Consider the following 19,918-nt stretch of genomic DNA (forward strand, 5'->3'; position numbering starts at 1 on the left):
GTGGGGCCCAGGGGACAGACGGACTTTGTGTCTGACTGCAGGGAGTCACCAGGAGGAGAGGAATGTCCGGTTTGGGCAGTAGGTGCCTTTGGCCGCTGCGTCCCTCACCAGGGGGATGTTCAGAGCCCCCGAGAGCGCGTCCGCACCCTCATGTCCACCTGGCAGTGCGAGTGCCGGGGGCAGCGGGGCCGGAGCTGCAGGTGGGCTCCTGCGAGACCCCCGCCAGACTGTCTGTACTATGTGTAAATGAGAGAAGGCTATTTTTCTGAATAAAAGCTGCTTTACACAGTGCTTGTATAAATGAACCCTCTACAAAATATTTTGCGGCTTGTAAAATAAACATCACGGGCAATTTGCAGCTCCTTGGGGTTTCGGTGCAGCGCCCCAGCCCCTCGCTCGGGAGCATCCCGGAGGATGGGACCGTCTGGCAGGACCGGGGCTGCGGACACGGCTGCTCCTGTGTACAAAATGTGGAGCAGGAGCTGGAGGGGAGAGGGAAGCGGGTACATTGGCACGTGGGGACGGGGATGACCCCTCCGCTGCAGCCCCGGGCTGCCCAGCCCTGTCCCGCAGGGTGTTTTGCTGTGGCTTGGGAGCCGGGAATGGGAAGGGAAGGAGCCAGAGGATACGAATGGATTCCTCTATTGATTAACTCAAGCCCGTCATTGCCTCCCTGCCTGTTCTGGAAAACCAAGAGCCCTTTTGCCCGCTGGGCACTGGGTTAGAATAATTATAGACGCCAGCTGGGTGAGCAGCCTTTGGCCAGGCTGGGGCTGCTGTTCGGTTCCTGCCAGCAGACGGACAGACAGACAGTGCTGGGTCCGGTCCTGCACCTTCCCTGCCCTGTGCCAAGCTGCTTGTGGAGCCCATATCCACGGGGCTCGTTCCCAGGGGTTTCCCCGTTCTCTGTAAGGTCTAAAGGTTTTTCTAACCCTGCTCTTTTTGTCTGATGCATTGGTGGGTATTGTATATCGCTATTTTTTTCTGTTCAGTCACATGGCATTAAAACTAATGATAAATGCATAGAGTCCAAGCATAGTGTCAACATGTCCACCTTCACCAACCCGGTTTCTCTGGGACTTGGGAGTAAGAGCAAAAGAATTGGCCTTTGTCACATCATCCAGAGTCCATAGGTTTCTCATGCTATTTCATTAATATCGAGCACTCAGGAATTAGCAGCAAATGCCTTTGAATCCCCAGGATGCCAGTTTCTGCGGGTGTTGCAGGGGCACACGCAGCCTGGGCTGTCCCTGCATGAAGGGTCCCTGAGCACCCACCCTGCATGCTCTACAGGGACATGGGATGTGGACACCGGTGTGACACCGAGTCTCCCAACGCTCCGGGCAGCGGCTGTGGTGCCGGACAGTGTGAGCTGCAGGACGGGGATGGGACAGGGGTGGGACGGGGATGGGGATGGGATGGGGATGGGGATGGGACAGGGATGGGGATGGGGACGGGGGTGGGACGGGGATGGGGATGGGATGGGATGGGATGGGATGGGATGGGATGGGATGGGATGGGATGGGATGGGATGGGATGGGGATGCTGTCCATCCCGCTTGGCTCTGGAGCAGCTACATTCCTCCACACAAAGGTCCTTCTGTTTGTCCCATTAGTGCCATCATTAAAGACCAGTTAGTCTCCTACAGAGAGCAAACGAGCAAACGCAGCCCAGACAGGGCCTGCCAGGGGCTGCGCAGCCCCAGACCCCGAGCCCCAGGAGCGCTGGGCTGAGCGGCCTCCTCCCAGTTGTGTACTGGGGCTAATTGGTGCAGAGTGCCCAGGAGCTCAGCTTCTCACCTTGTTAACACAGCAATTAGCTCTCTTTACCCTCCTGATTGCTCATATGCATATTTGACTCCAATCCATCTTTGCAGCGAGTTATAAATGCAGCGCTGGGGAGGCGGGAGGAGTGGAGCTGGAGCAGGGACAGCAGAGCCATGCTGGGGACCGTCCTGCTGCTGCTGGCCCTGGCCAAGCCGGCGAGCCCGAGCCCGGCCAGTGCGGCAAGCAGGCGGGCTGAGGCGCTGAAGAAGCTCCTGGAAGTTTTTGGCATGGAGGACCCCCCACCCCCCCCCACTCACTCCAAGCAGCCGCCCCAGTACATGGTGGATCTGTTCAACACCGTCGCCAACGCAGACGGCGTCACCAAGAACCCTGACATCCTGGAGGGCAACACGGTCCGCAGCTTCTTGGATAAAAGTAAGGGCAGGGGGTCCCTGTGGTGCTGGGGATGGGGCTGTGGGGAGGGGACACGTGCAGCTGACAGAGGTGCCACCCCTGGTTTGGCTCCGCTTCCCAACCCATCCTTCCCTGCAGCTCACGGGGAGAAGATGCGGTTCCTCTTCGTCCTCTCCAGCGTGGGCAAGAACGAGAAGATCCTGACGGCAGAGCTGCACCTCTTCCGCCTCTGGCCCCGGGCCACAGAGGGGCCCAAAAGGCACCACTTGTGCCAGGTGAGGAGGGGCACGGGGAGGGGATGGGGACAAGGACAGGGATGGGCAGGGGGTGTCCCCACCTGTGCCTGGGGATGCCGCTGGCACGCTGGGGTCACTCAACTGCAGCAGGAGCACAGCACAGCTCTGTGAAACTGATGCACCCAAACTGCCACTGTGCTGCACAAAGACTCATGATGATTTAACCATGGCGGTTTCTTAAATATTGCTCTGGTTCGTGCACACACCGGCCAAGGCACCCACGGGCTGTGGCAAATCCAAGCTGCCAACTCCCCCACCTCCCACCTTATTTTGCCCCAGTCCCTGTGCCCTGGGCCTGTCCCTGTGGGCAGGACCCGCGATGTGACCCCCCCGTGCTGCCTCCCCCAGGTCAGCGTCTACCAAGTGCTGGAGCAGAGCGAGACGGACGCGCCGGGAGGGAAGAAGCTGCTGGCGGCCCGGCTGGTCCCGCTGCAGGGCTCGGGCTGGGAGGTCTTCGCCATCACACAGGCTGTGAGTGCTGGTCCTTGCTCCGGTGACAGGGGAACCTCAGCCTTTGGGAGGGGGTCAGAGCCCCACAAGAGCCCCAGGGGGTTGCTCCATCCTCCCCAGTCCCACTGCTCTGCAGGTAATGCTGGTGCCAGCTCCTGCTGACATGTCCCCTGTGTCACAGCCCTGGAGCAGCTCAGGCCCTTTCTGTGCTGTTGGGGCAGATCTGGGGCTGGGGGACAGAGTGTGGCCACGGAGGGTCCTGGTTGGTGCCACCGCACTGTTGACGGGGCCTGTGTCTGCTGGCCTGGCGCCTGCCATGGGGACCCCACCGCGGTGCCTGTCCTGGCCGGCGGCACCATGGTGACCCCGGTTTGGTTCCCCAGGTTCGCGACTGGACTGAAGATGAAAGCAGCAACCAGGGTTTGCTGGTGACGGTCCAGGGCCTGGACGGGAGCCCGCTCAAGCCCTCCCCGCTGCAGTTTGCGTCCGGCAAGGACCACCACGAGAGCAAGAAGCCCATGTTGGTGCTGTTCACCGATGACGGGCGCCGGGGGGCATCCCAGCCTGCTGTCGGCTTCCCAGGTGGGTCCTGTGCACCTCGGCACAGCTCGGTGTCGCCGTCCCCTCGCCCATGGGGTGCTCCCCACGTGTGGGCTCCTTCAAACCCAAAGCTCCTTCTCCAGCAGGGGGAGACGCCATCTCCTTTCTGGTTTGGTCTGTGCTGGGGTGCAGGTTCACAGAAGTAAATCTGGATTTAGCCTTGAGTGCAGCCATGGGGCTGTGAGGTTGTCACCTCCTGTGGCTCTGCCGGGCTGTGACCGAAGGGCTCACTGCACCAAACGGCTGCAGACAAAACTTGTGGGGAGGGGTGGCTGCGAGGGGCTGCCCCACATTCTTCCACCTCCCAGGCTCGTGCGATGGCTGATGGCACTGGGTCCTCATTTCTGGCAGATTTACAGCCCCAGACTCCTGCTCTCCCTGCCAAGATGCTGGCACCCAGGGTGGCCGGGTCGCGCCGCACACGCTCGCTGGACCGGCTGCAGCCCTGCCAGAGGCACCCGCTGTCCGTGGACTTCGAGGAGATCGGCTGGTCCGGCTGGATCATCTCTCCGCGGGGGTACAACGCCTATCACTGCAAGGGCTCCTGCCCCTTCCCGCTGGGCGAGAACATGCGGCCGACGAACCACGCCACGGTGCAGTCCATCATCAACGCCCTCAAGCTGAGCGAGGGCGTCAGCAGCCCCTGCTGCGTGCCCGACAAGCTCTATTCCATCAACCTCCTCTACTTTGACGATGACGAGAATGTTGTCCTCAAGCAGTACGATGACATGGTGGCCGGGAGCTGTGGCTGCCACTGAGGCGGGAGGAGCAGGAAGGTGGAAACGCTGTGGCGGAGGCTCCCGCTCCTTCCGGAGCATCTCTGGGGGGGTGTCTGTCCTGCAAAACCCCCCAAAAGAGACCAGGGTGAGCAAACAGCGCTGTCCCGGGTGGCATCACCCCCGGCAGTGCCCAGGAGGCTCAGGGCTGAGTGCTGGTTAAATTGACCCGAATGAGCCTGTGTGACCCCGCAGCCCCAGAGCAGCAGCTCCGTTTTGGGGTGCCCTGCACAGGGGTGCAGGTTTCCTGCCCCAGGCAGAGGCTTCCCGCAGGCTGTACTATATGTATATAGTGAGAGCACTAATATATGACAGAAAGCGCCTGTACAGTGTCCTGTAAATGTCTGTACATTTCTGCTTTGTTGGGACTTGTAAAATGAACTCAGAAGAACTATTAAAATTGCTGTTCTCCGAGGGGCTGCTTGTGGGACCGCTGGCTGGCCGGGGGCGAGCAGACACACTGCGGTGGTCTCCGGGGTGCAAGCAGAGAGCTGAAGATCCAGCCGCAGCGCAGTCTCCGGTGGGGCAGGAGGTTCAGTTGCTGAGCCCTGTTCCTTGCAAGTCAAGCGATGTCAGATCCATCACCAGGCTACAGAGCAGGGGGATCTCTGAGCAGGCGATGGGGGCAGATGGGGGGATGCGGTGATGGGGTCTGGGGGTGAGGGGAGGTGTGGAGGTGTCTGGAGGTGATGCTGCTGGGGGAAGGACAGCTTGGGTGAAGGTGGCCAGAGGAGGCTGTGCCGTGGTGAGGGAAGGTTCCTCGTGGAAGAGAAATGGGGTGGAAACCATAGCTGACCAAAGCTGGGGTTGATCAGTGCTGGGGAGGGTACAGAGGGTGGGTGTCCGTGCTGGGGGTCAGGACAGGGGTCCCTGTCTTGCATCCGCTGGCACAGACCCCGTCCCCTGCAGCCCAGGACAGTGAGAGCAGGGCTGTCCCTGCCACAGGGCTTGGCTCCCCCAGGCCTCTTTCCAACTGTTCCCAACAGCAGCTGTTTGACAGTGGCCTCGGGGTGACACCAGGACCCTCCAGCTTCTTCATCTCCCAGCCCAGTTTGCAGGTGACCAAATGCCATCCCAGCTTGGCAGGCATCAGTTTCACCCAAAGCAGAACCCTCAGCTGTGGGGCCTTCCAGTCACTGCCTGCCCTGCAGCCTGGGGTCCCCCTCCCCATCCCACCCAGGGAAGGGTGAGTCCCCTCCTGGATCCCATTGACTGGCTACGGTCCCACACTGGAGGGCAAATCCTTTCCCTGTGCCCCCAGGCCTGTCCCCCACTGCCACGGGCTGTGAGCACAGGGCAGAGCCAACCCGTGTGTCCCCAGCCCACGCAGATGTCCCAGCTCCGCTCCCAGCACACTCAGGGCTGGGGACCTCACCCCAAACACAGCACGTGGACAGGCCCACTCACACCACATGAGACCCCGTCCTCCCACTGGTGGGCAGGAGAGGTGGTGTGAGCCCTGGAGCCACATTCCCTCCTCACCACTGAATTAGGAACAGTTTACTGAGCTACACAAAGTGTTTGGTCAATAATCCGAGCCAAAGAATGGTTTTGGCCCGGTTTATTCAATGCCTGTCCCTGGGGATGCTCTGGCTGCCAGCTCTGCACCCCGAGGTGCCTGCAGCTCCATGGCAGCAGCACCCCGAGCCAGGACCAGGCTCCGGGGCAGGGGGGAGGAGAGCAGCCTTGGTTGGAAGGATGCACGGCTGGTCTTTTCTGGGGGCTTTTATCCAAATTGTCAGGCTGGACTCAGCCTGGGCTGAACACTGGGACAGCCACAGGGCTCTGTCTGTGTCCCCTCAACCCAGCAGCAGAGCAGTGCCTGCGCAGTGCCGCGCTGGGCTTTGTCACATCACAGGTGTCACATGGGCCATCCTCAGAAAGGTGGCAGAGTTCAGCCCCATCCACCCCCCCTGCTCGCTCCCCATGTCCTCAGGGTGTCCCACGCCCCTGACCATGACAGACAGACAGACACCCTGCCTTGGCTGTACAGCGTCAGCTGGTCAGCGTCAGCTGGTCCTTCACCGACCGCGCTGTGGGACAGCAGCCTCCAGCAGGGAATATCGAGGAAGGTCACAGCACCATCAGGGCCACATTTCATCCCATCCAAACAGACCGAGCTGGCAGTGGCACCTGCACAACAGCAGCGGAGCCTCCACAGGAGCCAGGACCTGCTGGGGATGGCCAGGCTGGAGGCCAGGACATGTCAGGGCATTGGGGTGTCCGGGGGTGAAGGTCAGTGGTGACAGGGGGGGTTGGCTCTGCAGCACTCCGACAGCTTCCGCAGGACTCGCTCCTTCAGGCGGAACCTCCTGGAGAGCTTGAGTGAGTGGCTGGTCTCGTTCTCGTGGGCCTTCAGCTTGGCGTAGTAGTCAGAGAACTTGTTGTAGAGGATGGAGATGGGCATGCCGTTGAGGATGATGCCAAAGGAGATGCAGCCAAACGCCACTATCCTGCCGAGTATTGTGTCAGGCACTGTGTCTCCGTAGCCTACCGTGGAGAGGCTGACCTGGGAGAGGAGGGGGAAGGACAAACCTCAATGTGAGCAAACCCTGCAGATCCTGCCTGCAGTGCTGGGACCACCTCCCTGCCCGGTGTGGGAGCCGGGAGTCACCTGGTGTAAGAGTTGGTGCAGAGAACAGTATTTGCCTTCACATCGCCATCAGGAACTTGGAGAGACACCAAGAAACAAATGGCCAGAGAGAAACAACTGTGTGCTACAGGGACCCTCTGACCTGGGAACCGAACCTCAGAGAGATCTCCCCACCAAAAGATCACGGATCACGATGGAGGACCAGCAGGACGTTGTTTGGGACCTGGGACCATAGGGATGCCTTTGGACCCGTGGTGGTAGCTATAATCCTCTTTCCTTTCTTTCCTTTCCCTTTTTCTCCACTTTATCACGTGCTGCTTCACAGACAAAATAATAAAGTTACACTGTTTGATTGAATTATAACTCCTTGGCATTTTGGTTGCCTTAATTTTGCACATGGAGATCAAGATAAACAAACCATCATGAGTCCATCACCGAATGGACCGTGCGTGACACCTGGGAACGGCACCACGGCTGCAACCAGCGGGGCTGTCCCTGCTCCGGCAGCCGGCACAGCTGGGGCTCAGCTCCCCGGGCAGGCGGGGAGAGCCCCAGGACAGGGCTGCGTGAGCCCCAGCAGCAGAGAGCAGAGGCAACCCCCCCTGCTCCCTCCTGCCCTTCGCGTGTGTCGCTTCCAGAGCAGCTGGACATTGTGGAGCTGAACTTTCCCCACAGCCAGACTGTCTGCTGGGGCTTCCTGCCCCGCGGAGCCGCGGCCCTGGTGCTTCCTGGCCGAAGGCTGCCCGGTCCCACAGGAACGGTGCTTCCCGGAGCCGCCGCCGAGGAAATGGAGCACAGCCCAGGAATGCAGCCGGAGGAGTTGTGTTGGGGTGACGGAGGAGCAGGACTACGGGGACAGGGTGAGAGCTGAGGCAGAGAGGTTTGGGCTTTGCACGGAGCCACTCTGACCAAGGACAGGATCAGCCTGTGGCAATTAAATACTCAAATCTGGTGACTTTACTGAGTGATTTTGCGCTTCCTCGAAGAGGGATGAGTCTGAAGGAGGCAGCTGGTGGTGGCCGAAGGGGATTATAAGAGCAGAAGTGACCTGTGGGATCATTTCATCCGTAGATCAAAATGCCCTTGTAACCCCCAGCTCTCAAGCACTTTAGCTGTTCCTCAGCTTAGAGTTAATCCCAGGTTTATTATAGCGCTTGGCTCAGCAGAGCTGCTGGCTCCTGGCACAAGCAGGGCAGCAAGCGAGGCTCCTGTCCCCGCTGCAGCACGGCCCACGCTGTGTCCCCTCTCGGGTCAGGGGCTGAGGCACCCACGTTTCCTTGGTTCCCCGGCTCAGCCCCATGAGCTCTTAGCCCCTCGTAGCCCCCAAGCCCAGCTGGGCAGCAATGCTGCACAAGCCTCGGGCTGCCCCAAGTAGCCGTCCATGGGTCTGGGCCACATCCACCCAACACTTGGGTCCCGCAACAGATGAAGCCCAGGCTGAGTCACGTCCCCCTTGTCACTAACCCAGCCCTGGAAGTTCCCAGGTCACCACCTCTGTCCCACCATCCCAGCCCAGCACAAACTTTTGAGCCTCTGAGCTCAGTCTAAATCTCTGATTTCTTTTCTCAGAGTGTGCAGAGCTCTCAGGTTCCCACCATTACTGAGGTGGTGGGAAGTCTGGGCCCTTTTCTGCCTCCTGGCCAGCAGCAGCGGGGGACCCCTCGCGCCCCAAGGCAGCCCCAGCGCAGCCCCCTCTGGAAGCAGCACCCACACCTTACCGCTGCCCACCACCATGCGTAGGGGATGCTGGTGAAGTTAGTGCCTGGGACATCATGTTCCACGGAGTGCATGAGAGCAGAGAAGGTGAAGACCCCCATGGCGATGAAGAGGAAGAGGCAGCAAACCTGCTGGTAGCACTGGCGGATGGTGAAGCCGAAGGCCCGCAGGCCAGTGGAGTGGCGCGCCAGCTTGAGGATGCGGAAGATCCTCATGAGCTTGATGATCTTGAGGACTTTGCCCAGCTTGCTGACATTCTCCACCTGGTGCAGCTCCTCGTGGTAAAGCGTGTCTGCTTCGTCCAGGTTTTCAAAGAGGATCTGGACGTAGAAGGGCAGGATGGCCACCAGGTCGACAGCGTTAAATGCTGCTCGCAAAAAGTTCTTGAAGCTGGAGGAGGATATGAGCCGCATGAGGTATTCGGAAGTGAAGAAGATGGCACAGATCATCTCCAGATGCTCCATCCACCTCTTCCCTGTCTTGTGTTTCAACTCCTCCACGGTGCTCAGCGTCATGCCCACAATGGAGATAAGCACAAATAAGCTGGACATGACAGCGATGATCTTGGCAGGGACAGAAGAGTATGGGTTCTCAGTGAGGTTCCAGATCATCTTCCGAAACCGTCCCAGAAATTTGCCCTCAAACTGCCCTCTTGAGTCCAGGGGCTCCAGTTCTGCCTCCAGCTCCTTCTGTATTTTCAGGTACTCAGTGAGTTCATCTTGTTTTTCCTCAAACAGGATCCGGCAGCAGCGCTGGGAATATTTCAGATGGATTCCCCAGTACTCGATTTCCTCCACAAAGTGACTGGGGCACATCTCATCCATGATCCACAGGACCCCACTGCGGTAGAAGTGGAAGATGTAGTGGAAAATGGAAGGATCTCTGTCAAAGAAGTACTCGTTTTTCTGCACGGAGTAGTCATCACAGAGCTGCAGCTTCTTCATGGGGTCTGTGTGAAGCGCCAGCTTCCCCAGCCTGGTGACCGGATACCGGGCTGCCACCTTGCAAGCAATGTGGAACAATTTGCCACCCACGTTAATGTTGAGCAGGCACTTGTTCCTTTGGATGGGAGTCTTGCTTTTCTCCTGGTTTCTGCCCGTCACGTTCTGCATGGAGCTCCATGGCTTCACCAGGCTGTCCTGTGCAAAGGGGATGTAGACCTCCTCTTCCTCGGGTGTCCGGCGGCCCCGGTGAGCCCTGATCTTCAGGCTGGCAGCCAGACTCGCGCGTCTCGGCCCTGGCTGCCTCATCGTGCCCGACTCTCTGACACAGTGAGCCCCGTTAGGGGCTGCAGGACGGCAGCTCTGGCTCCATGGGGAAGCCCCTGCCCAGCGCAGGGACGAGGGGGAGCTCGGAGGAGCCGCTGCCCGAGGACACTGCCCGTGTCACGCTGCCACGTGGCACCTGCCCGGCTCCCAAAGCTGACTGCTGTTTGTGTCTTAGGAGTCGGAGGCAGCTAAGTGCCTGCTCCTTAAGACAATAATGAGCTTGAAGCACTAGTCCTCCTTTATGTAAGGAACTATTTCCAGCTCTGCACTTTTCCTTAGTCTGTTCTTATTAGCTGTTTGCATTTGTCGCACGCTATTCTGTTTCCAAGGAGGGCACTCACCGCCACAAGCTGAACAGAGAGCACGAACTTGCCTTGATTTAACCTGGAAACGCCCAGAGAGGTGCAGACACGCGGGATTTGTATCAGCTCTGTACCCCCACAACAGCTGCTGCTCTTGGCACCAGCCGTTCGTTAAGCACACAGGTGCAGCTCTGAGAAAGGAAATGGTCAGTATCTCCCAGCTCGTCCCTCAAAGCCCCTTGGTGCAGATTTACAAGGGAAGAGGTGAAGGAACCATCTCATCCTCCAGGCAGTGGAGCTGTCAGCCCCATCACTGCCACCAGCAGGAGCGGGGACATGGAGGAGGACACTAGAGATGCAGGTGTGCACTAAAAGTTCCCCTGGACTATGGCAACTGAAGAGAAGGAAATACTCCTTTGGATTTGAAAGTGAAAGGGGAATAAAAATTAAATGGGCCGATCTTTGATGTCTCACCCTGGGACACAACCCTACCCCAGCATGTGAACCACCACATTGATTTCATGAGCTGATCTAATTAAATACAGAGACCTGGAGTACAAAGCTGCTTCCAGGCTGAAAAGCAGCTCAGGCTCCACAGTTGAAGTCTCTGAGCCTGGGGATTAGGACAACAAAAATGCTTCTGGCACCAGACAGAGGAAGGGAAATTGCTGTCACAAACAAGGCCGCAAGTTTTGGCATAAGATCCATAAAAACATTATTTCTTTCAACCCTGAAACACTCAGCTCACAGATCAGGAAGCAGAACCTGGATGCTCTTGCAGTGGGAAGAGGCTGCGACTGCTGTGTTTACCCCCCGGCCGTGTTCCCCACCGCACAGAGCAGGCGGCTCTGCCCTGTCGACAGTCTTAGCTCCGCAGCTCGAGCTCAGAGGACGACTCGGGACAGGCTGGTGACAGCTGGTGACATGGCCCTGGCAGCACTTCCAGCAGCCCCAGCTCAGCCCTGTCCCGCTGGGATCACTGAGGCCCTGTCCCGAACTGCGGGGCATCCCTCTCCTTTCACCTGCACTAATGAAGGAGGAATAAGCTCACACAACCTTAAGTTTTTCACCTAATTCTTGGCTAAGCTTCCTGCCTGTCCTCTGTTCTGCAGCAGCACCTCTGGTGCTTGTACAAGTAGTTTCTCTTCTCCCTCCCCATTCACTCTGCTCCCTGTATTTCGTTTTCCTGTGGCAGTCAACGTGTGCTCGAGTCACTTTGGTCCCCAGCAGTGCTCGCTTTCCCTGTCTGCCCACCCTCCACGAGTCATGGCAATCCAAAGGTGACGCAGTTCCCAACTACAGAATTCAAGCTAAAGCACAAATCCAAGAAAAACAAAAAAATCCAGAACTCACTAGTTTCAAGTTCTTTATTCTCCTGTGCCATTCACCGACAGCTATTGCATCTCAACTTGTCCCTATGGAAACAGAAGGAAGGTTGTGCACACCCTTGCAATGGACCCTTGGTACTAAAACCAGCAGCACTGGAACAACTGACACTCCAGACCACAAGAGAAGTTTCTCCCCATGGCTGCAGCAGCACACTCGCACACCCCCCAGGAGGGGAAGACTCCTGCCCTGAGGCTGCTGATCGGTGTCTGCTTGGCAAGGCGAGTTCTCACCTCTAAGGCACAGAGATCAGCACCGAGGCAGCTGCTTTCAGTCCGTTGTGCACCCAGTGAACGCTTGTGCACAGAACACGTGGTCAGCACTGAACTAGAGGCACTGGTCAGGAATCTCCTCCCCCCATTGTCAGTTCTTCTGAAAGCAAACAGCACTGAGCTGTGCAGAAAGAGCTACACGTGCCATGACATGCAGTGCTTGATTCAAGACACGACTTATTTCAAGCTGAAAAAAAAAAAAGCCAAATGCTCAAAGCCTCATAGAAATACAGACTGGGTTGGAGGGGACCTTAAAGATCACCTAGTCCAACCCCCTGCCATGGGCAGGGACACTTTCCACTACACCAACCTTCTCACCACCCTCACTGAACGTTTCTTCCTTAAATCCAATTGAAATCTCCACTCTTTCAGTGTATAACCATTGCCCCTTGTCCTGTCACTGCAGGCCTTGGTAAAAACCCTCCCTCTGTCCTTCTTACAAGCCCCTTTATATACAGAAAAGACACAAGGTCTCTCTAGGGCTTTCTCTTCTCCAGCGATGGCCCTGATCGAGGTGCAGGACCTTGCACTTGACCTTACTGAACTTAATGAAGTTCACATGGGCGCACTGAAAGTCCCTCTGGATGGGGAAGTGTCCCCTCCCTCAGTGAATCCACTGCACCGCTCAGCTCGGTGTCAACCATAAACTTGCTGAGGGTGCGCTCGACCCCACTATACGCACCACTGGTGAGGATATTGGATAGCGTTGGTCCCAGTACGGATCCTTGAGGAACACCACTCATGTCAGAGCAGTTTTAAGGAAGAAACCTTTAAGAGTGTTGGAGAAGCAACACGCTGGCAGGGAGTGAGGCCAGGAGCTGCTTGCCCCGTGCTGACGGGGGTGGCAGCGCAGCAAAAGCCAGAGCAGAGAGAGACTTTCAACTTTAACCCCTGTGCTGACCTGTCAGTAAAAAGCTACCTGTACACCAAACAGCATCAAAACAACAGCGCAAACATGGACTACACATCTGATCTGTGCGGGGTCAGCGAGCTCCTGCTGGAACGGATGAAAAGCCTCTGTTGCCCGACAAAACCCAGGGGGAAGAATGGGGCAGGTGAAAAACATCTCTTGGCTGGAAGTGGAAGAAAACAGCTGAATAGCATCTAGTGCCTGTCATCTCATGGAGAATAAAATATTTGGGTCCAAGGCTGCACTGGTGAGAATCAGTATTAACAACCGCTGGAGGCAAGAACCGTGAAGGAATTTCTACCATCTCTGTGATGGTGATTTCACAGCACCAGGGAAGGTCCTGCGCTATTTCCAGTGCTAAAGTCGTCCCGCAATCTAAAACTCATTTCCAAGGGGAGCGTTCTCTTGTTTTTCCAGTGTAACAACACAGATTTGAGAGTTTATGTCCAATTCAGTCAGTCTCAGCGGTGAGCAGGAAGGAGAGAGCAGGCTAGTCCCATCTCATCACCTCACAGTAAAGATCCCTGTTACAAGAACAGAAAATCACCTGGTTATCGACAGTCCTTTGGGCAAAAACCTGGTTTGAGTTGAGTTTGTGCAACATAGAGAAAAACAACCCACAGTAGATCAGTATCTGAGTGTGAGCGCTCAGTGTCCCTGGCAGCAGAGGAGGGACCAGCACATCACTACCAAAAGAAGTCAGCGTCTCAGATTAGGCCACGCAATTATCCCTGCAGCCAAGCAAGAGCCTGCAAGTAAGGAAGGAGAGAGTTCTGCTGCTTCAGGGCAGAGTGAAACCCCAAGCACGCGGCTGACCAGCAGCAGGAACCGCTGGGAAAAGCTGCACCCAGAGGGGAAAGCTCTAGAGAGTAGAAACAGGGCAAGAAGGCATTTCTCCCTCATGCACAGCAAGCATGTGTGGCACAAGAAACTTACCCTTGAGGGAAATGAGCCTGTCTGGCTCTTGTCAGGTATCAGCTGTTCCCTGGATGCTTTTTCAGGACTGAAGATGTCAGATCTGCTTTTTGCTTTGGACAAGCCCCACACAGCGACAGAACCCAGAGCAACCAGGATGCTCAGGAGCACTAGAGAGGAGAGGAGAGGAGAGTGCACAAACAGAGATCCACTCACTGCGCCTGGTCCCAACATCAGCACTGGGCTCTGCTGCCCAACAGCTTCAGCCAACAGCTGGAGAGCAGCAGCTTCCTTCGAGAACAAGGGATGGAGGGAGGCGAGTTAGTGCCAGATCCCGTGGAACAGCCTTTCCAAGGACACAGAGCGTCTAAGTCAGAGGAATGATTAAGCTGTGGTGTAAGCTGCGCCTAGCCCTCCCCAGCCCAGCTACCGATACACGTCTGGAATTAACTCCAGCAGGACGCTCAATTTATAGCTCAAGCCAGGACCAAGACCACGTGTAGCACCCTGACTCTCACATACTTGCAATAATCAAGGTCCACGTGTGGTTTTGACTCCTCGATGGCATGGAGCACCCAGACACAGGCGTGGCTGAAGCCTCTGTGATGAAAGAGCAAGAAATCCATCAGGCTCACAGCTCAGCATTCAGAGCAGCCTCCAGTCCAGACTTGGCTGAGCTCCCAACTCACCTCAAGACTGCCAACAGGCCTTTTTCAACGTAAGCAAAAATTTATCTGCCGTTACTGTGATTAACCCACAGCAACGGAAAAAAAAGTCCTACTGGAAACGCGTAATAGGGAAAGCTGGGGAATTTCCCAGCTGTAGCTGCAGCACCTTAACTTCTCCTCATGGCAAAGGGAAGCCTCAGGTACAACCAAAATGCAGCTCATCTCCCAGCTGAAGTGGTGTGGGCACCAAATGCAGATCCAGCCCCTCATGCCCAGTGATCCTGTCCTCCCCACACCCACAGAGCTTCAGCTCCAGACACCATGGAACCCCTGGGGCGAGGAAAGTGGAACAAACGGCACCTCCAGGCACCTCGGACAACCAAGAGGTCTGTGAGAAAGGAACTCCAGAGCATCTTTTTGCAGCGCTAGAGACACAAACAGCACCTGGGATGCAGAGACAGCCCTGAGCTGGACAGGCACTGCCTGCTGCCCAATCCTGCCTGCATGGCCCCCAGTGCTTCCCCATCCTGTTCCCTTCGGAGATCAGAGGAGCTCAGCAGGTGGACACAGACTCCAGCGGCACCGGCTCGTTGGAAGAAGCCACCAGATTTGCACGTTCCGGAAAAAGGTTCTTCAAAGGCCCTTCCCGAGGGAGCCCTGGGGGGTTCAAATGCCTCTCGGCAGGAGGAAGCTGAAGGTGGGGCTGTCCCCACGGTGCTTCCTCTGCTGCAAGCAAGCGGGACGGACGCCGCTAAGGGACCAGGATCAAAGGCTCAGTCCGTTTATTGCCCCGAGCAGGCCGAGCCAGCTGAGGCTCCGGCGCCACCTCCCGCGGGCTCAGCCCCCCCCGGCCCATCGCACCCCCTTACCTGCGCTGCCGGTGGGCGGCACGGCCGAGACCCGCCGCGGGGTCACCCGGCCGCCGTCAGGACTCGGCTCCGCCGGGGTCGCCGTCCCGCAGCTCCGCTCGTCCCCCTCGTCCACGCAGTCGGGGTGTCCATCGCAGAGCCACTCCCGGGGGAGGCAGACGGTGCCGGGCTCGCACTGGAACTGGTCCGGGGAGCAGCCGGGCAGGGTCGCTGCGGGGGTGACGGGGGCGACGGGGTGAGGGGGACCAGGGACCCCCGGGACCTCCCGAGCCCCTCGCTGAGGGGAGCCCGCGCGCAGAGCGCACGAGGGCACCAGCCAATGAGAGTGAAGGGCGTGTGCGGGGAGCCAATAGGCACATCCGAGACACGGTGTGTCTGCACGCGCGCGCGGCCGGACCCGCCCTCCCCCGCTCACCGTTCTCTGACGGAGGCGCCGGGAGCGGCAGCACCGGGAGGAGCAGCGGCAGCACGGGGAAGAGGAGCGGCAGCACCGGGAGCCGCGCCATGCCACGGGCTCCACCGGCAGGACACGCCGCCGCGACCCTACACCGCCGGCCGCGCGCCAGTAAGGCGCATGCGCATGGGTAGAACGTCCACCAATGGGGTGTGCGGGCGGGCGGGGCGCAGCCGCGTGCCCTTGAGGAGGCTCCGCCCCCTCCCTCTCCCCAGCGTCCCGGGGGGCGGTGTCGCCACAGTCTGAGCGGGGCCGGACCCGGCGGTGCCCATCCGGCCCGGCTCTCCGTGAGTCCGGTTTGGGCGCGGTTCACAGTCCTGCTCGGCACTCGCCTTCCAGCCTTCACCCTCGGTTTGCACAGAACACCCAGCCGATGCTGCTGCAGTGGTGTCCCCGTCCCCGCGCCCGCCAAAGGCCCTTCCCCGGTTGTTCCTGTGTTCTCACCACGCGCTCTAACCCCCGCACCATTGCTCTTACAGAAACATGTTTCCTTCCAACCTCATCGAAGCTTCGTTCCAGCAGGTGAGTTCACCCTGGTGCTCAGCTCCAGCCGCGGCTGCTCCTCCTGTCTGGGGGCTCTTCCCTCCCACTGTCCAGACACGAGCCCCTTCCCTTTCCCTCTGCTTCTCTGCCCACTCAGCTGCACCTGCTCAGCCCAGGGTGGGAGGGGGTGTGTGGGGCCACAGGCTCATGGGGACACCCCCACCTGTCCTCCCCCGGGGCCTCCTGTCCACCAGCAGCACAGCATCTCTTCCCCCCCATGCTGCTCTTGTGCAGTGTCTGCTCTGTCCCGCAGAGCTGGGGCCCTGCTCCGGTGGTCCGATCACAACAGAACAGCCTTCCCTGGCTGCCGTGGAGCTGAGCTGCACCTGCATTAACCTCTGCCTCTCCCTGGGACTTCAACCTTCCCCTCAAGGCAGCCAGATAAACCCGCTGCCAAAGCTCAGCCTAACTATGGTTGGCACTGCTCCAGCCTCCTCCCACAGCCCCAGGGAACAGGCACATGCTCCAGCACATTACCGGAAAATCCTCAGTGTAGCTCACCGCAGTTACAAGATCACCTCACCACACTTACAAGGTCACCTCACCGCAATCACTGTGGCACCACAGCGGGAGCCTGGGGGACCCGTTGTCACTGGGGATGGGCTGGAGCACAGCGCTCAGCAGCTGAAAAGTGCATAGCTGTGGCAGGACAGGCTCACCGGGATGTCAGTCGCTTATGGTAAAAGCGCCACAAGCAACCCATGTCTCTTACTGCAAAACCAGCGTCATGTCCTTTGTGGCTGAGGTGTGTTTTATGCACCTCTATCCTCAAGTGGTGTCTCAGGTATATAATTGGGTTACGTCTTGAAGCAGGATCACAACTTACAAATCCACTGAGTGTAGCTCAAATGCACATACTTGGTGCTTTTCCCTCAATAAAACCTTGCACCCAAAACAATAAGAGTCGTAATTTGGGTACCTCAAATAGACAAAATTCAGGGGGGAAAGATAATCACAGCTTTAAATACGTTTATTAGTCATGTGCCAGCAGCATGAGGACAAGTTCTGTGCAGCATCACCGCAGCTAAATCCACCACAGGCCTCCCCGTTAAAGTGCTGCTTTGTAACAAACTGTGACCTGCGCACCCCACCTCAGCACGTTTACTTCTCACAAATAGGGCTGGTCTTTTGAAAGTTCCCACTTCCTAATCGGTGGTCCAGGCGTCACAGGTTTTTTCTCAGCTGTTGTCACTGCAGAGCCTGAACTGGGGTAGAGGAAGAAAAAGAGAGAAGAGGCTTTAGTGACACTACAGAAAAGCAGACCCACTCTAAGCAGTAGTACAGGTTTTATTAGTGCTAAAGGGGTTTTTTAAGTCCACTTCCAGCTATTTAATGAAATGTAACAAGGGCAAGTGTAGAGTCCTGCATCTGGGCAGGAACAACCCCAGGTTCCAGCGTAAGTTGGGGAATGACCTATTAGAGAGCAGTGTAGGGGAAAGGGACCTGGGGGTCCTGGGGACAGCAGGGTGACCATGAGCCAGCACTGGGCCCTTGTGGCCAGGAAGCCAATGGGACCTGGGGTGGGTTAGAAGGGGGTGGTCAGTAGGTCAGAGAGGTTCTGCCCCTCTGCTCTGCCCTGGGGAGACCACACCTGGAATCTTGTGTCCAGTTGTGGCCCCTCAGTTCCAGAAGGACAGGGAACTGCTGGAGAGAGTCCAGCGCAGCCACCAAGATGCTGAAGGGAGTGGAGCATCTCCTGTGTGAGGAAAGGCTGAGGGAGCTGGGGCTCTGGAGCTGGAGAAGAGGAGACTGAGGGGGGACTCATTCCTGGGGATCAATATGGAAAGGGGGAGTGTCAGGAGGATGGAGCCAGGCTCTTCTCAGTGACAACCAGTGACAGGACAAGGGGCAATGGGTGCAAACTGGAACACAGGAGGTTCCACTTAAATTTGAGAAGCAACTTGTTGGGGGTGAGGGTGTCAGAGCCTGGCCCAGGCTGCCCAGGGAGGTTGTGGAGTCTCCTTCTCTGCAGACATTCAAACCCGCCTGGACCCCTTCCTGTGGAACCTCAGCTGGGTGTTCCTGCTCCATGGGGGGATTGCACTGGATGAGCTTTCCAGGTCCCTTCAACCCCTGACATTCTGTGATATGTCACTGATTCAAGAGGCAATACAGACACAAAGAATTATTTCAGTGCTCCCTTACCAACCTGTGCAATCCCACACTGCTTACGATAACAGTTCTGCATTTCTGGCCTAAGCCAGACCAGGCTCAAACCCGCTCAGCAGAGCCCAGCAGGACCCACCTGCCCGCCGGCGCCCCCGCCGCCAGGGTTTTCCGTCCCGCCGCCACCACCACGGGCGGCAGCGCCTCCCGCCGTCCGTCCCGCCCGCAGTAATAGTTATTGGCGAACTTGTGGCTGGGGCCCACCGGGAGCCGGGGCGGCGGCTGCGTCCTGCACAGAGAGCGGGGGCACAGGGTCAGTCGCGGCCGTTCCGCGCCGGTCCCCGCCCGCCCCGCCGGTACCTCTTGGAGATCTCGGTGTAGCGCAGCGCCAGCTTGGCCTGGAGGTTCCGCTGCAAGGCAAGGCCAGAGCGTCTCACCCCCGCGGGCCGCGGAGCTGCGGTGCCGGCTCTGTAAGCTCAGCGGCCCGCGGGGGTCGCAGCGCCCGGTGCCGCTCTTACCCCCGCCAGGAAGTTGCGGAAGCGCTGGATGAGCCGAGTGGCCGTCGCCATCTTGGCCGCTCTGAAGGACGGCGGGCGAGCGCGCGGGGGGCACGCCGGGAGCGCGCGGGATCTCGCGAGACTTGGCGGCGCTATATAAGGCGGCGCGATGGGCGTGGCCGCCTCTTCCAGCGCCCGGAGCCGCCATGGACACGAGTCGCGTGCAGCCCATCAAGCTCGCCAGGGTGAGCGGAGCGGTCCCCTGTCCCTCTGTGTCCCCCTGTTCCTCCGTGTGCTGATCCCCCGCTCTGTCCCCGCAGGTGACCAAGGTGCTGGGCCGGACTGGCTCCCAAGGGCAGTGCACGCAGGTGAGCGGCCGGGACGGGCCTAGGCCGGGACGGGGCGGCCGGGACGGACCGAGCTGGGCTGGACTGGACTGGGCTGACGCGGTCTGGGCCCGCAGGTGCGTGTGGAGTTCATGGACGACACCAGCCGGTCCATCATCCGCAACGTGAAGGGGCCGGTGCGGGAAGGCGACGTCCTCACCCTGCTGGAGTCGGAGCGGGAGGCGCGGCGGCTGCGCTGAGCGGTGAGCGCGGGGCTCGGCCGGGGCCTCCTGGGGAGCCCACGGGGAGACGGGCCCTCGGCTCAGCCAGCGCGGCCTCCCCTGTTCTCTTGCAGGTGATGAAGTTTTACAGCGTTTACTTGGAGCGGCTGGTTGGCTTCTGCGCGGGGTCACGGATGGAGAGGAGCGTGGTGCTTGTGTTACTGCAATAAAGGCTTTTCCCAATAGTCCCTTGCCTGGGTCTGACTTACTAAATGCAAGTGGTCCGGTTTGTATTAGTACTTACGGACATGCCTTTTGTTGTTGGGTTCAGGTGAGGGACAAATGCACACTCTGCGTATTACTGGGACTGCACATAATGTCTTCATCATAATATTACTGTGTTCTTGCATTTTTATTATCCTGTCACAACAAAAATAACTGTTTTGATTACAGTAACCTTAATCCTGGCCTTCCTGGAACAAGTTTATCTGTATGTAACTGGTAAAGTGCCACCGTTAAGCTTCCAGGCCTATGTGGAATTCAATTACAAGTTGAAAGTCAAGCTTTGTA

General features: G+C 58.3%; 5 protein-coding genes across 6 annotated transcripts; 2 read left to right on the forward strand and 3 right to left on the reverse strand.

Annotated features, from left to right (window-relative positions):
* Positions 1-1,924: 1,924 nt before the first annotated feature.
* On the forward strand, positions 1,925-4,358 carry LOC136113402 (bone morphogenetic protein 2-like). The gene is made up of 5 exons (XM_065858568.2): positions 1,925-2,201; positions 2,319-2,455; positions 2,825-2,947; positions 3,310-3,508; positions 3,878-4,358. Exons 1-5 carry the CDS (start codon positions 1,940-1,942, stop codon positions 4,282-4,284), a joined length of 1,128 nt encoding a protein of 375 aa, XP_065714640.1. The 5' UTR covers positions 1,925-1,939; the 3' UTR covers positions 4,285-4,358.
* On the reverse strand, positions 2,815-11,451 carry LOC136113362 (potassium voltage-gated channel subfamily V member 2-like). Its single transcript, XM_065858496.2, has 2 exons — positions 8,614-11,451; positions 2,815-6,811 (listed from the first exon to the last, which is right to left on the reverse strand). The coding sequence occupies exons 1-2, from the start codon at positions 9,859-9,861 to the stop codon at positions 6,539-6,541; spliced, it is 1,521 nt and encodes a 506-aa protein (XP_065714568.1). The 5' UTR covers positions 9,862-11,451; the 3' UTR covers positions 2,815-6,538.
* An 83-nt stretch (positions 11,452-11,534) lies between these two features.
* CD320 (CD320 molecule) lies at positions 11,535-15,784 on the reverse strand. Of its 2 annotated transcripts, XM_071799738.1 has the most exons (5): positions 15,617-15,782; positions 15,202-15,411; positions 14,187-14,264; positions 13,686-13,834; positions 11,535-13,273 (listed from the first exon to the last, which is right to left on the reverse strand). In XM_071799738.1, the coding sequence occupies exons 1-5, from the start codon at positions 15,705-15,707 to the stop codon at positions 13,259-13,261; spliced, it is 543 nt and encodes a 180-aa protein (XP_071655839.1). In that variant the 5' UTR covers positions 15,708-15,782; the 3' UTR covers positions 11,535-13,258. The 2 variants fall into 2 exon arrangements, with proteins under 2 accessions (XP_071655839.1, XP_071655841.1); XM_071799740.1 differs by lacking the exon at positions 14,187-14,264 and having other exon boundaries at positions 15,617-15,784.
* A 1,366-nt stretch (positions 15,785-17,150) lies between these two features.
* NDUFA7 (NADH:ubiquinone oxidoreductase subunit A7) lies at positions 17,151-18,937 on the reverse strand. The gene is made up of 4 exons (XM_065858388.2): positions 18,823-18,937; positions 18,665-18,714; positions 18,444-18,593; positions 17,151-17,403 (listed from the first exon to the last, which is right to left on the reverse strand). The coding sequence occupies exons 1-4, from the start codon at positions 18,871-18,873 to the stop codon at positions 17,307-17,309; spliced, it is 348 nt and encodes a 115-aa protein (XP_065714460.1). The 5' UTR covers positions 18,874-18,937; the 3' UTR covers positions 17,151-17,306.
* A 16-nt stretch (positions 18,938-18,953) lies between these two features.
* RPS28 (ribosomal protein S28) lies at positions 18,954-19,593 on the forward strand. Its single transcript, XM_065858114.2, has 4 exons — positions 18,954-19,046; positions 19,122-19,169; positions 19,265-19,390; positions 19,483-19,593. The coding sequence occupies exons 1-3, from the start codon at positions 19,008-19,010 to the stop codon at positions 19,385-19,387; spliced, it is 210 nt and encodes a 69-aa protein (XP_065714186.1). The 5' UTR covers positions 18,954-19,007; the 3' UTR covers positions 19,388-19,390; positions 19,483-19,593.
* The last annotated feature ends 325 nt before the right edge of the window (positions 19,594-19,918 follow it).

This window comes from Patagioenas fasciata, chromosome 27 (assembly GCF_037038585.1).
Source record: "Patagioenas fasciata isolate bPatFas1 chromosome 27, bPatFas1.hap1, whole genome shotgun sequence".
In the NCBI taxonomy this organism is placed as follows: domain Eukaryota; kingdom Metazoa; phylum Chordata; class Aves; order Columbiformes; family Columbidae; genus Patagioenas; species Patagioenas fasciata.

Excerpts from the sequence above, each read along its gene's own strand:
- LOC136113402 (XM_065858568.2), top strand. The coding sequence starts at position 1,940 with ATGCTGGGGACCGTCCTGCTGCTGCTGGCCCTGGCCAAGCCGGCGAGC. Across the intron at positions 2,456-2,824 it reads AAAGGCACCACTTGTGCCAG|GTCAGCGTCTACCAAGTGCT; the intron begins GTGAGGAGGGGC and ends TGCCTCCCCCAG. Across the intron at positions 3,509-3,877 it reads GCCTGCTGTCGGCTTCCCAG|ATTTACAGCCCCAGACTCCT; the intron begins GTGGGTCCTGTG and ends CATTTCTGGCAG.
- LOC136113362 (XM_065858496.2), bottom strand. The coding sequence starts at position 9,861 with ATGAGGCAGCCAGGGCCGAGACGCGCGAGTCTGGCTGCCAGCCTGAAG. Across the intron at positions 6,812-8,613 it reads ACGCATGGTGGTGGGCAGCG|GTCAGCCTCTCCACGGTAGG; the intron begins GTAAGGTGTGGG and ends CTCCTCTCCCAG.
- CD320 (XM_071799738.1), bottom strand. The coding sequence starts at position 15,707 with ATGGCGCGGCTCCCGGTGCTGCCGCTCCTCTTCCCCGTGCTGCCGCTG. Across the intron at positions 15,412-15,616 it reads GGCGCCTCCGTCAGAGAACG|CGACCCTGCCCGGCTGCTCC; the intron begins GTGAGCGGGGGA and ends TCACCCCCGCAG. Across the intron at positions 13,835-14,186 it reads GTGGACCTTGATTATTGCAA|TGCTCCTGAGCATCCTGGTT; the intron begins GTATGTGAGAGT and ends TCTCCTCTCTAG.
- NDUFA7 (XM_065858388.2), bottom strand. The coding sequence starts at position 18,873 with ATGGCGACGGCCACTCGGCTCATCCAGCGCTTCCGCAACTTCCTGGCG. Across the intron at positions 18,715-18,822 it reads TCCGCAACTTCCTGGCGGGG|CGGAACCTCCAGGCCAAGCT; the intron begins GTAAGAGCGGCA and ends CTTGCCTTGCAG. Across the intron at positions 18,594-18,664 it reads TACACCGAGATCTCCAAGAG|GACGCAGCCGCCGCCCCGGC; the intron begins GTACCGGCGGGG and ends CTCTCTGTGCAG.
- RPS28 (XM_065858114.2), top strand. The coding sequence starts at position 19,008 with ATGGACACGAGTCGCGTGCAGCCCATCAAGCTCGCCAGG. Across the intron at positions 19,047-19,121 it reads AGCCCATCAAGCTCGCCAGG|GTGACCAAGGTGCTGGGCCG; the intron begins GTGAGCGGAGCG and ends CTGTCCCCGCAG. Across the intron at positions 19,170-19,264 it reads CCCAAGGGCAGTGCACGCAG|GTGCGTGTGGAGTTCATGGA; the intron begins GTGAGCGGCCGG and ends CTGGGCCCGCAG.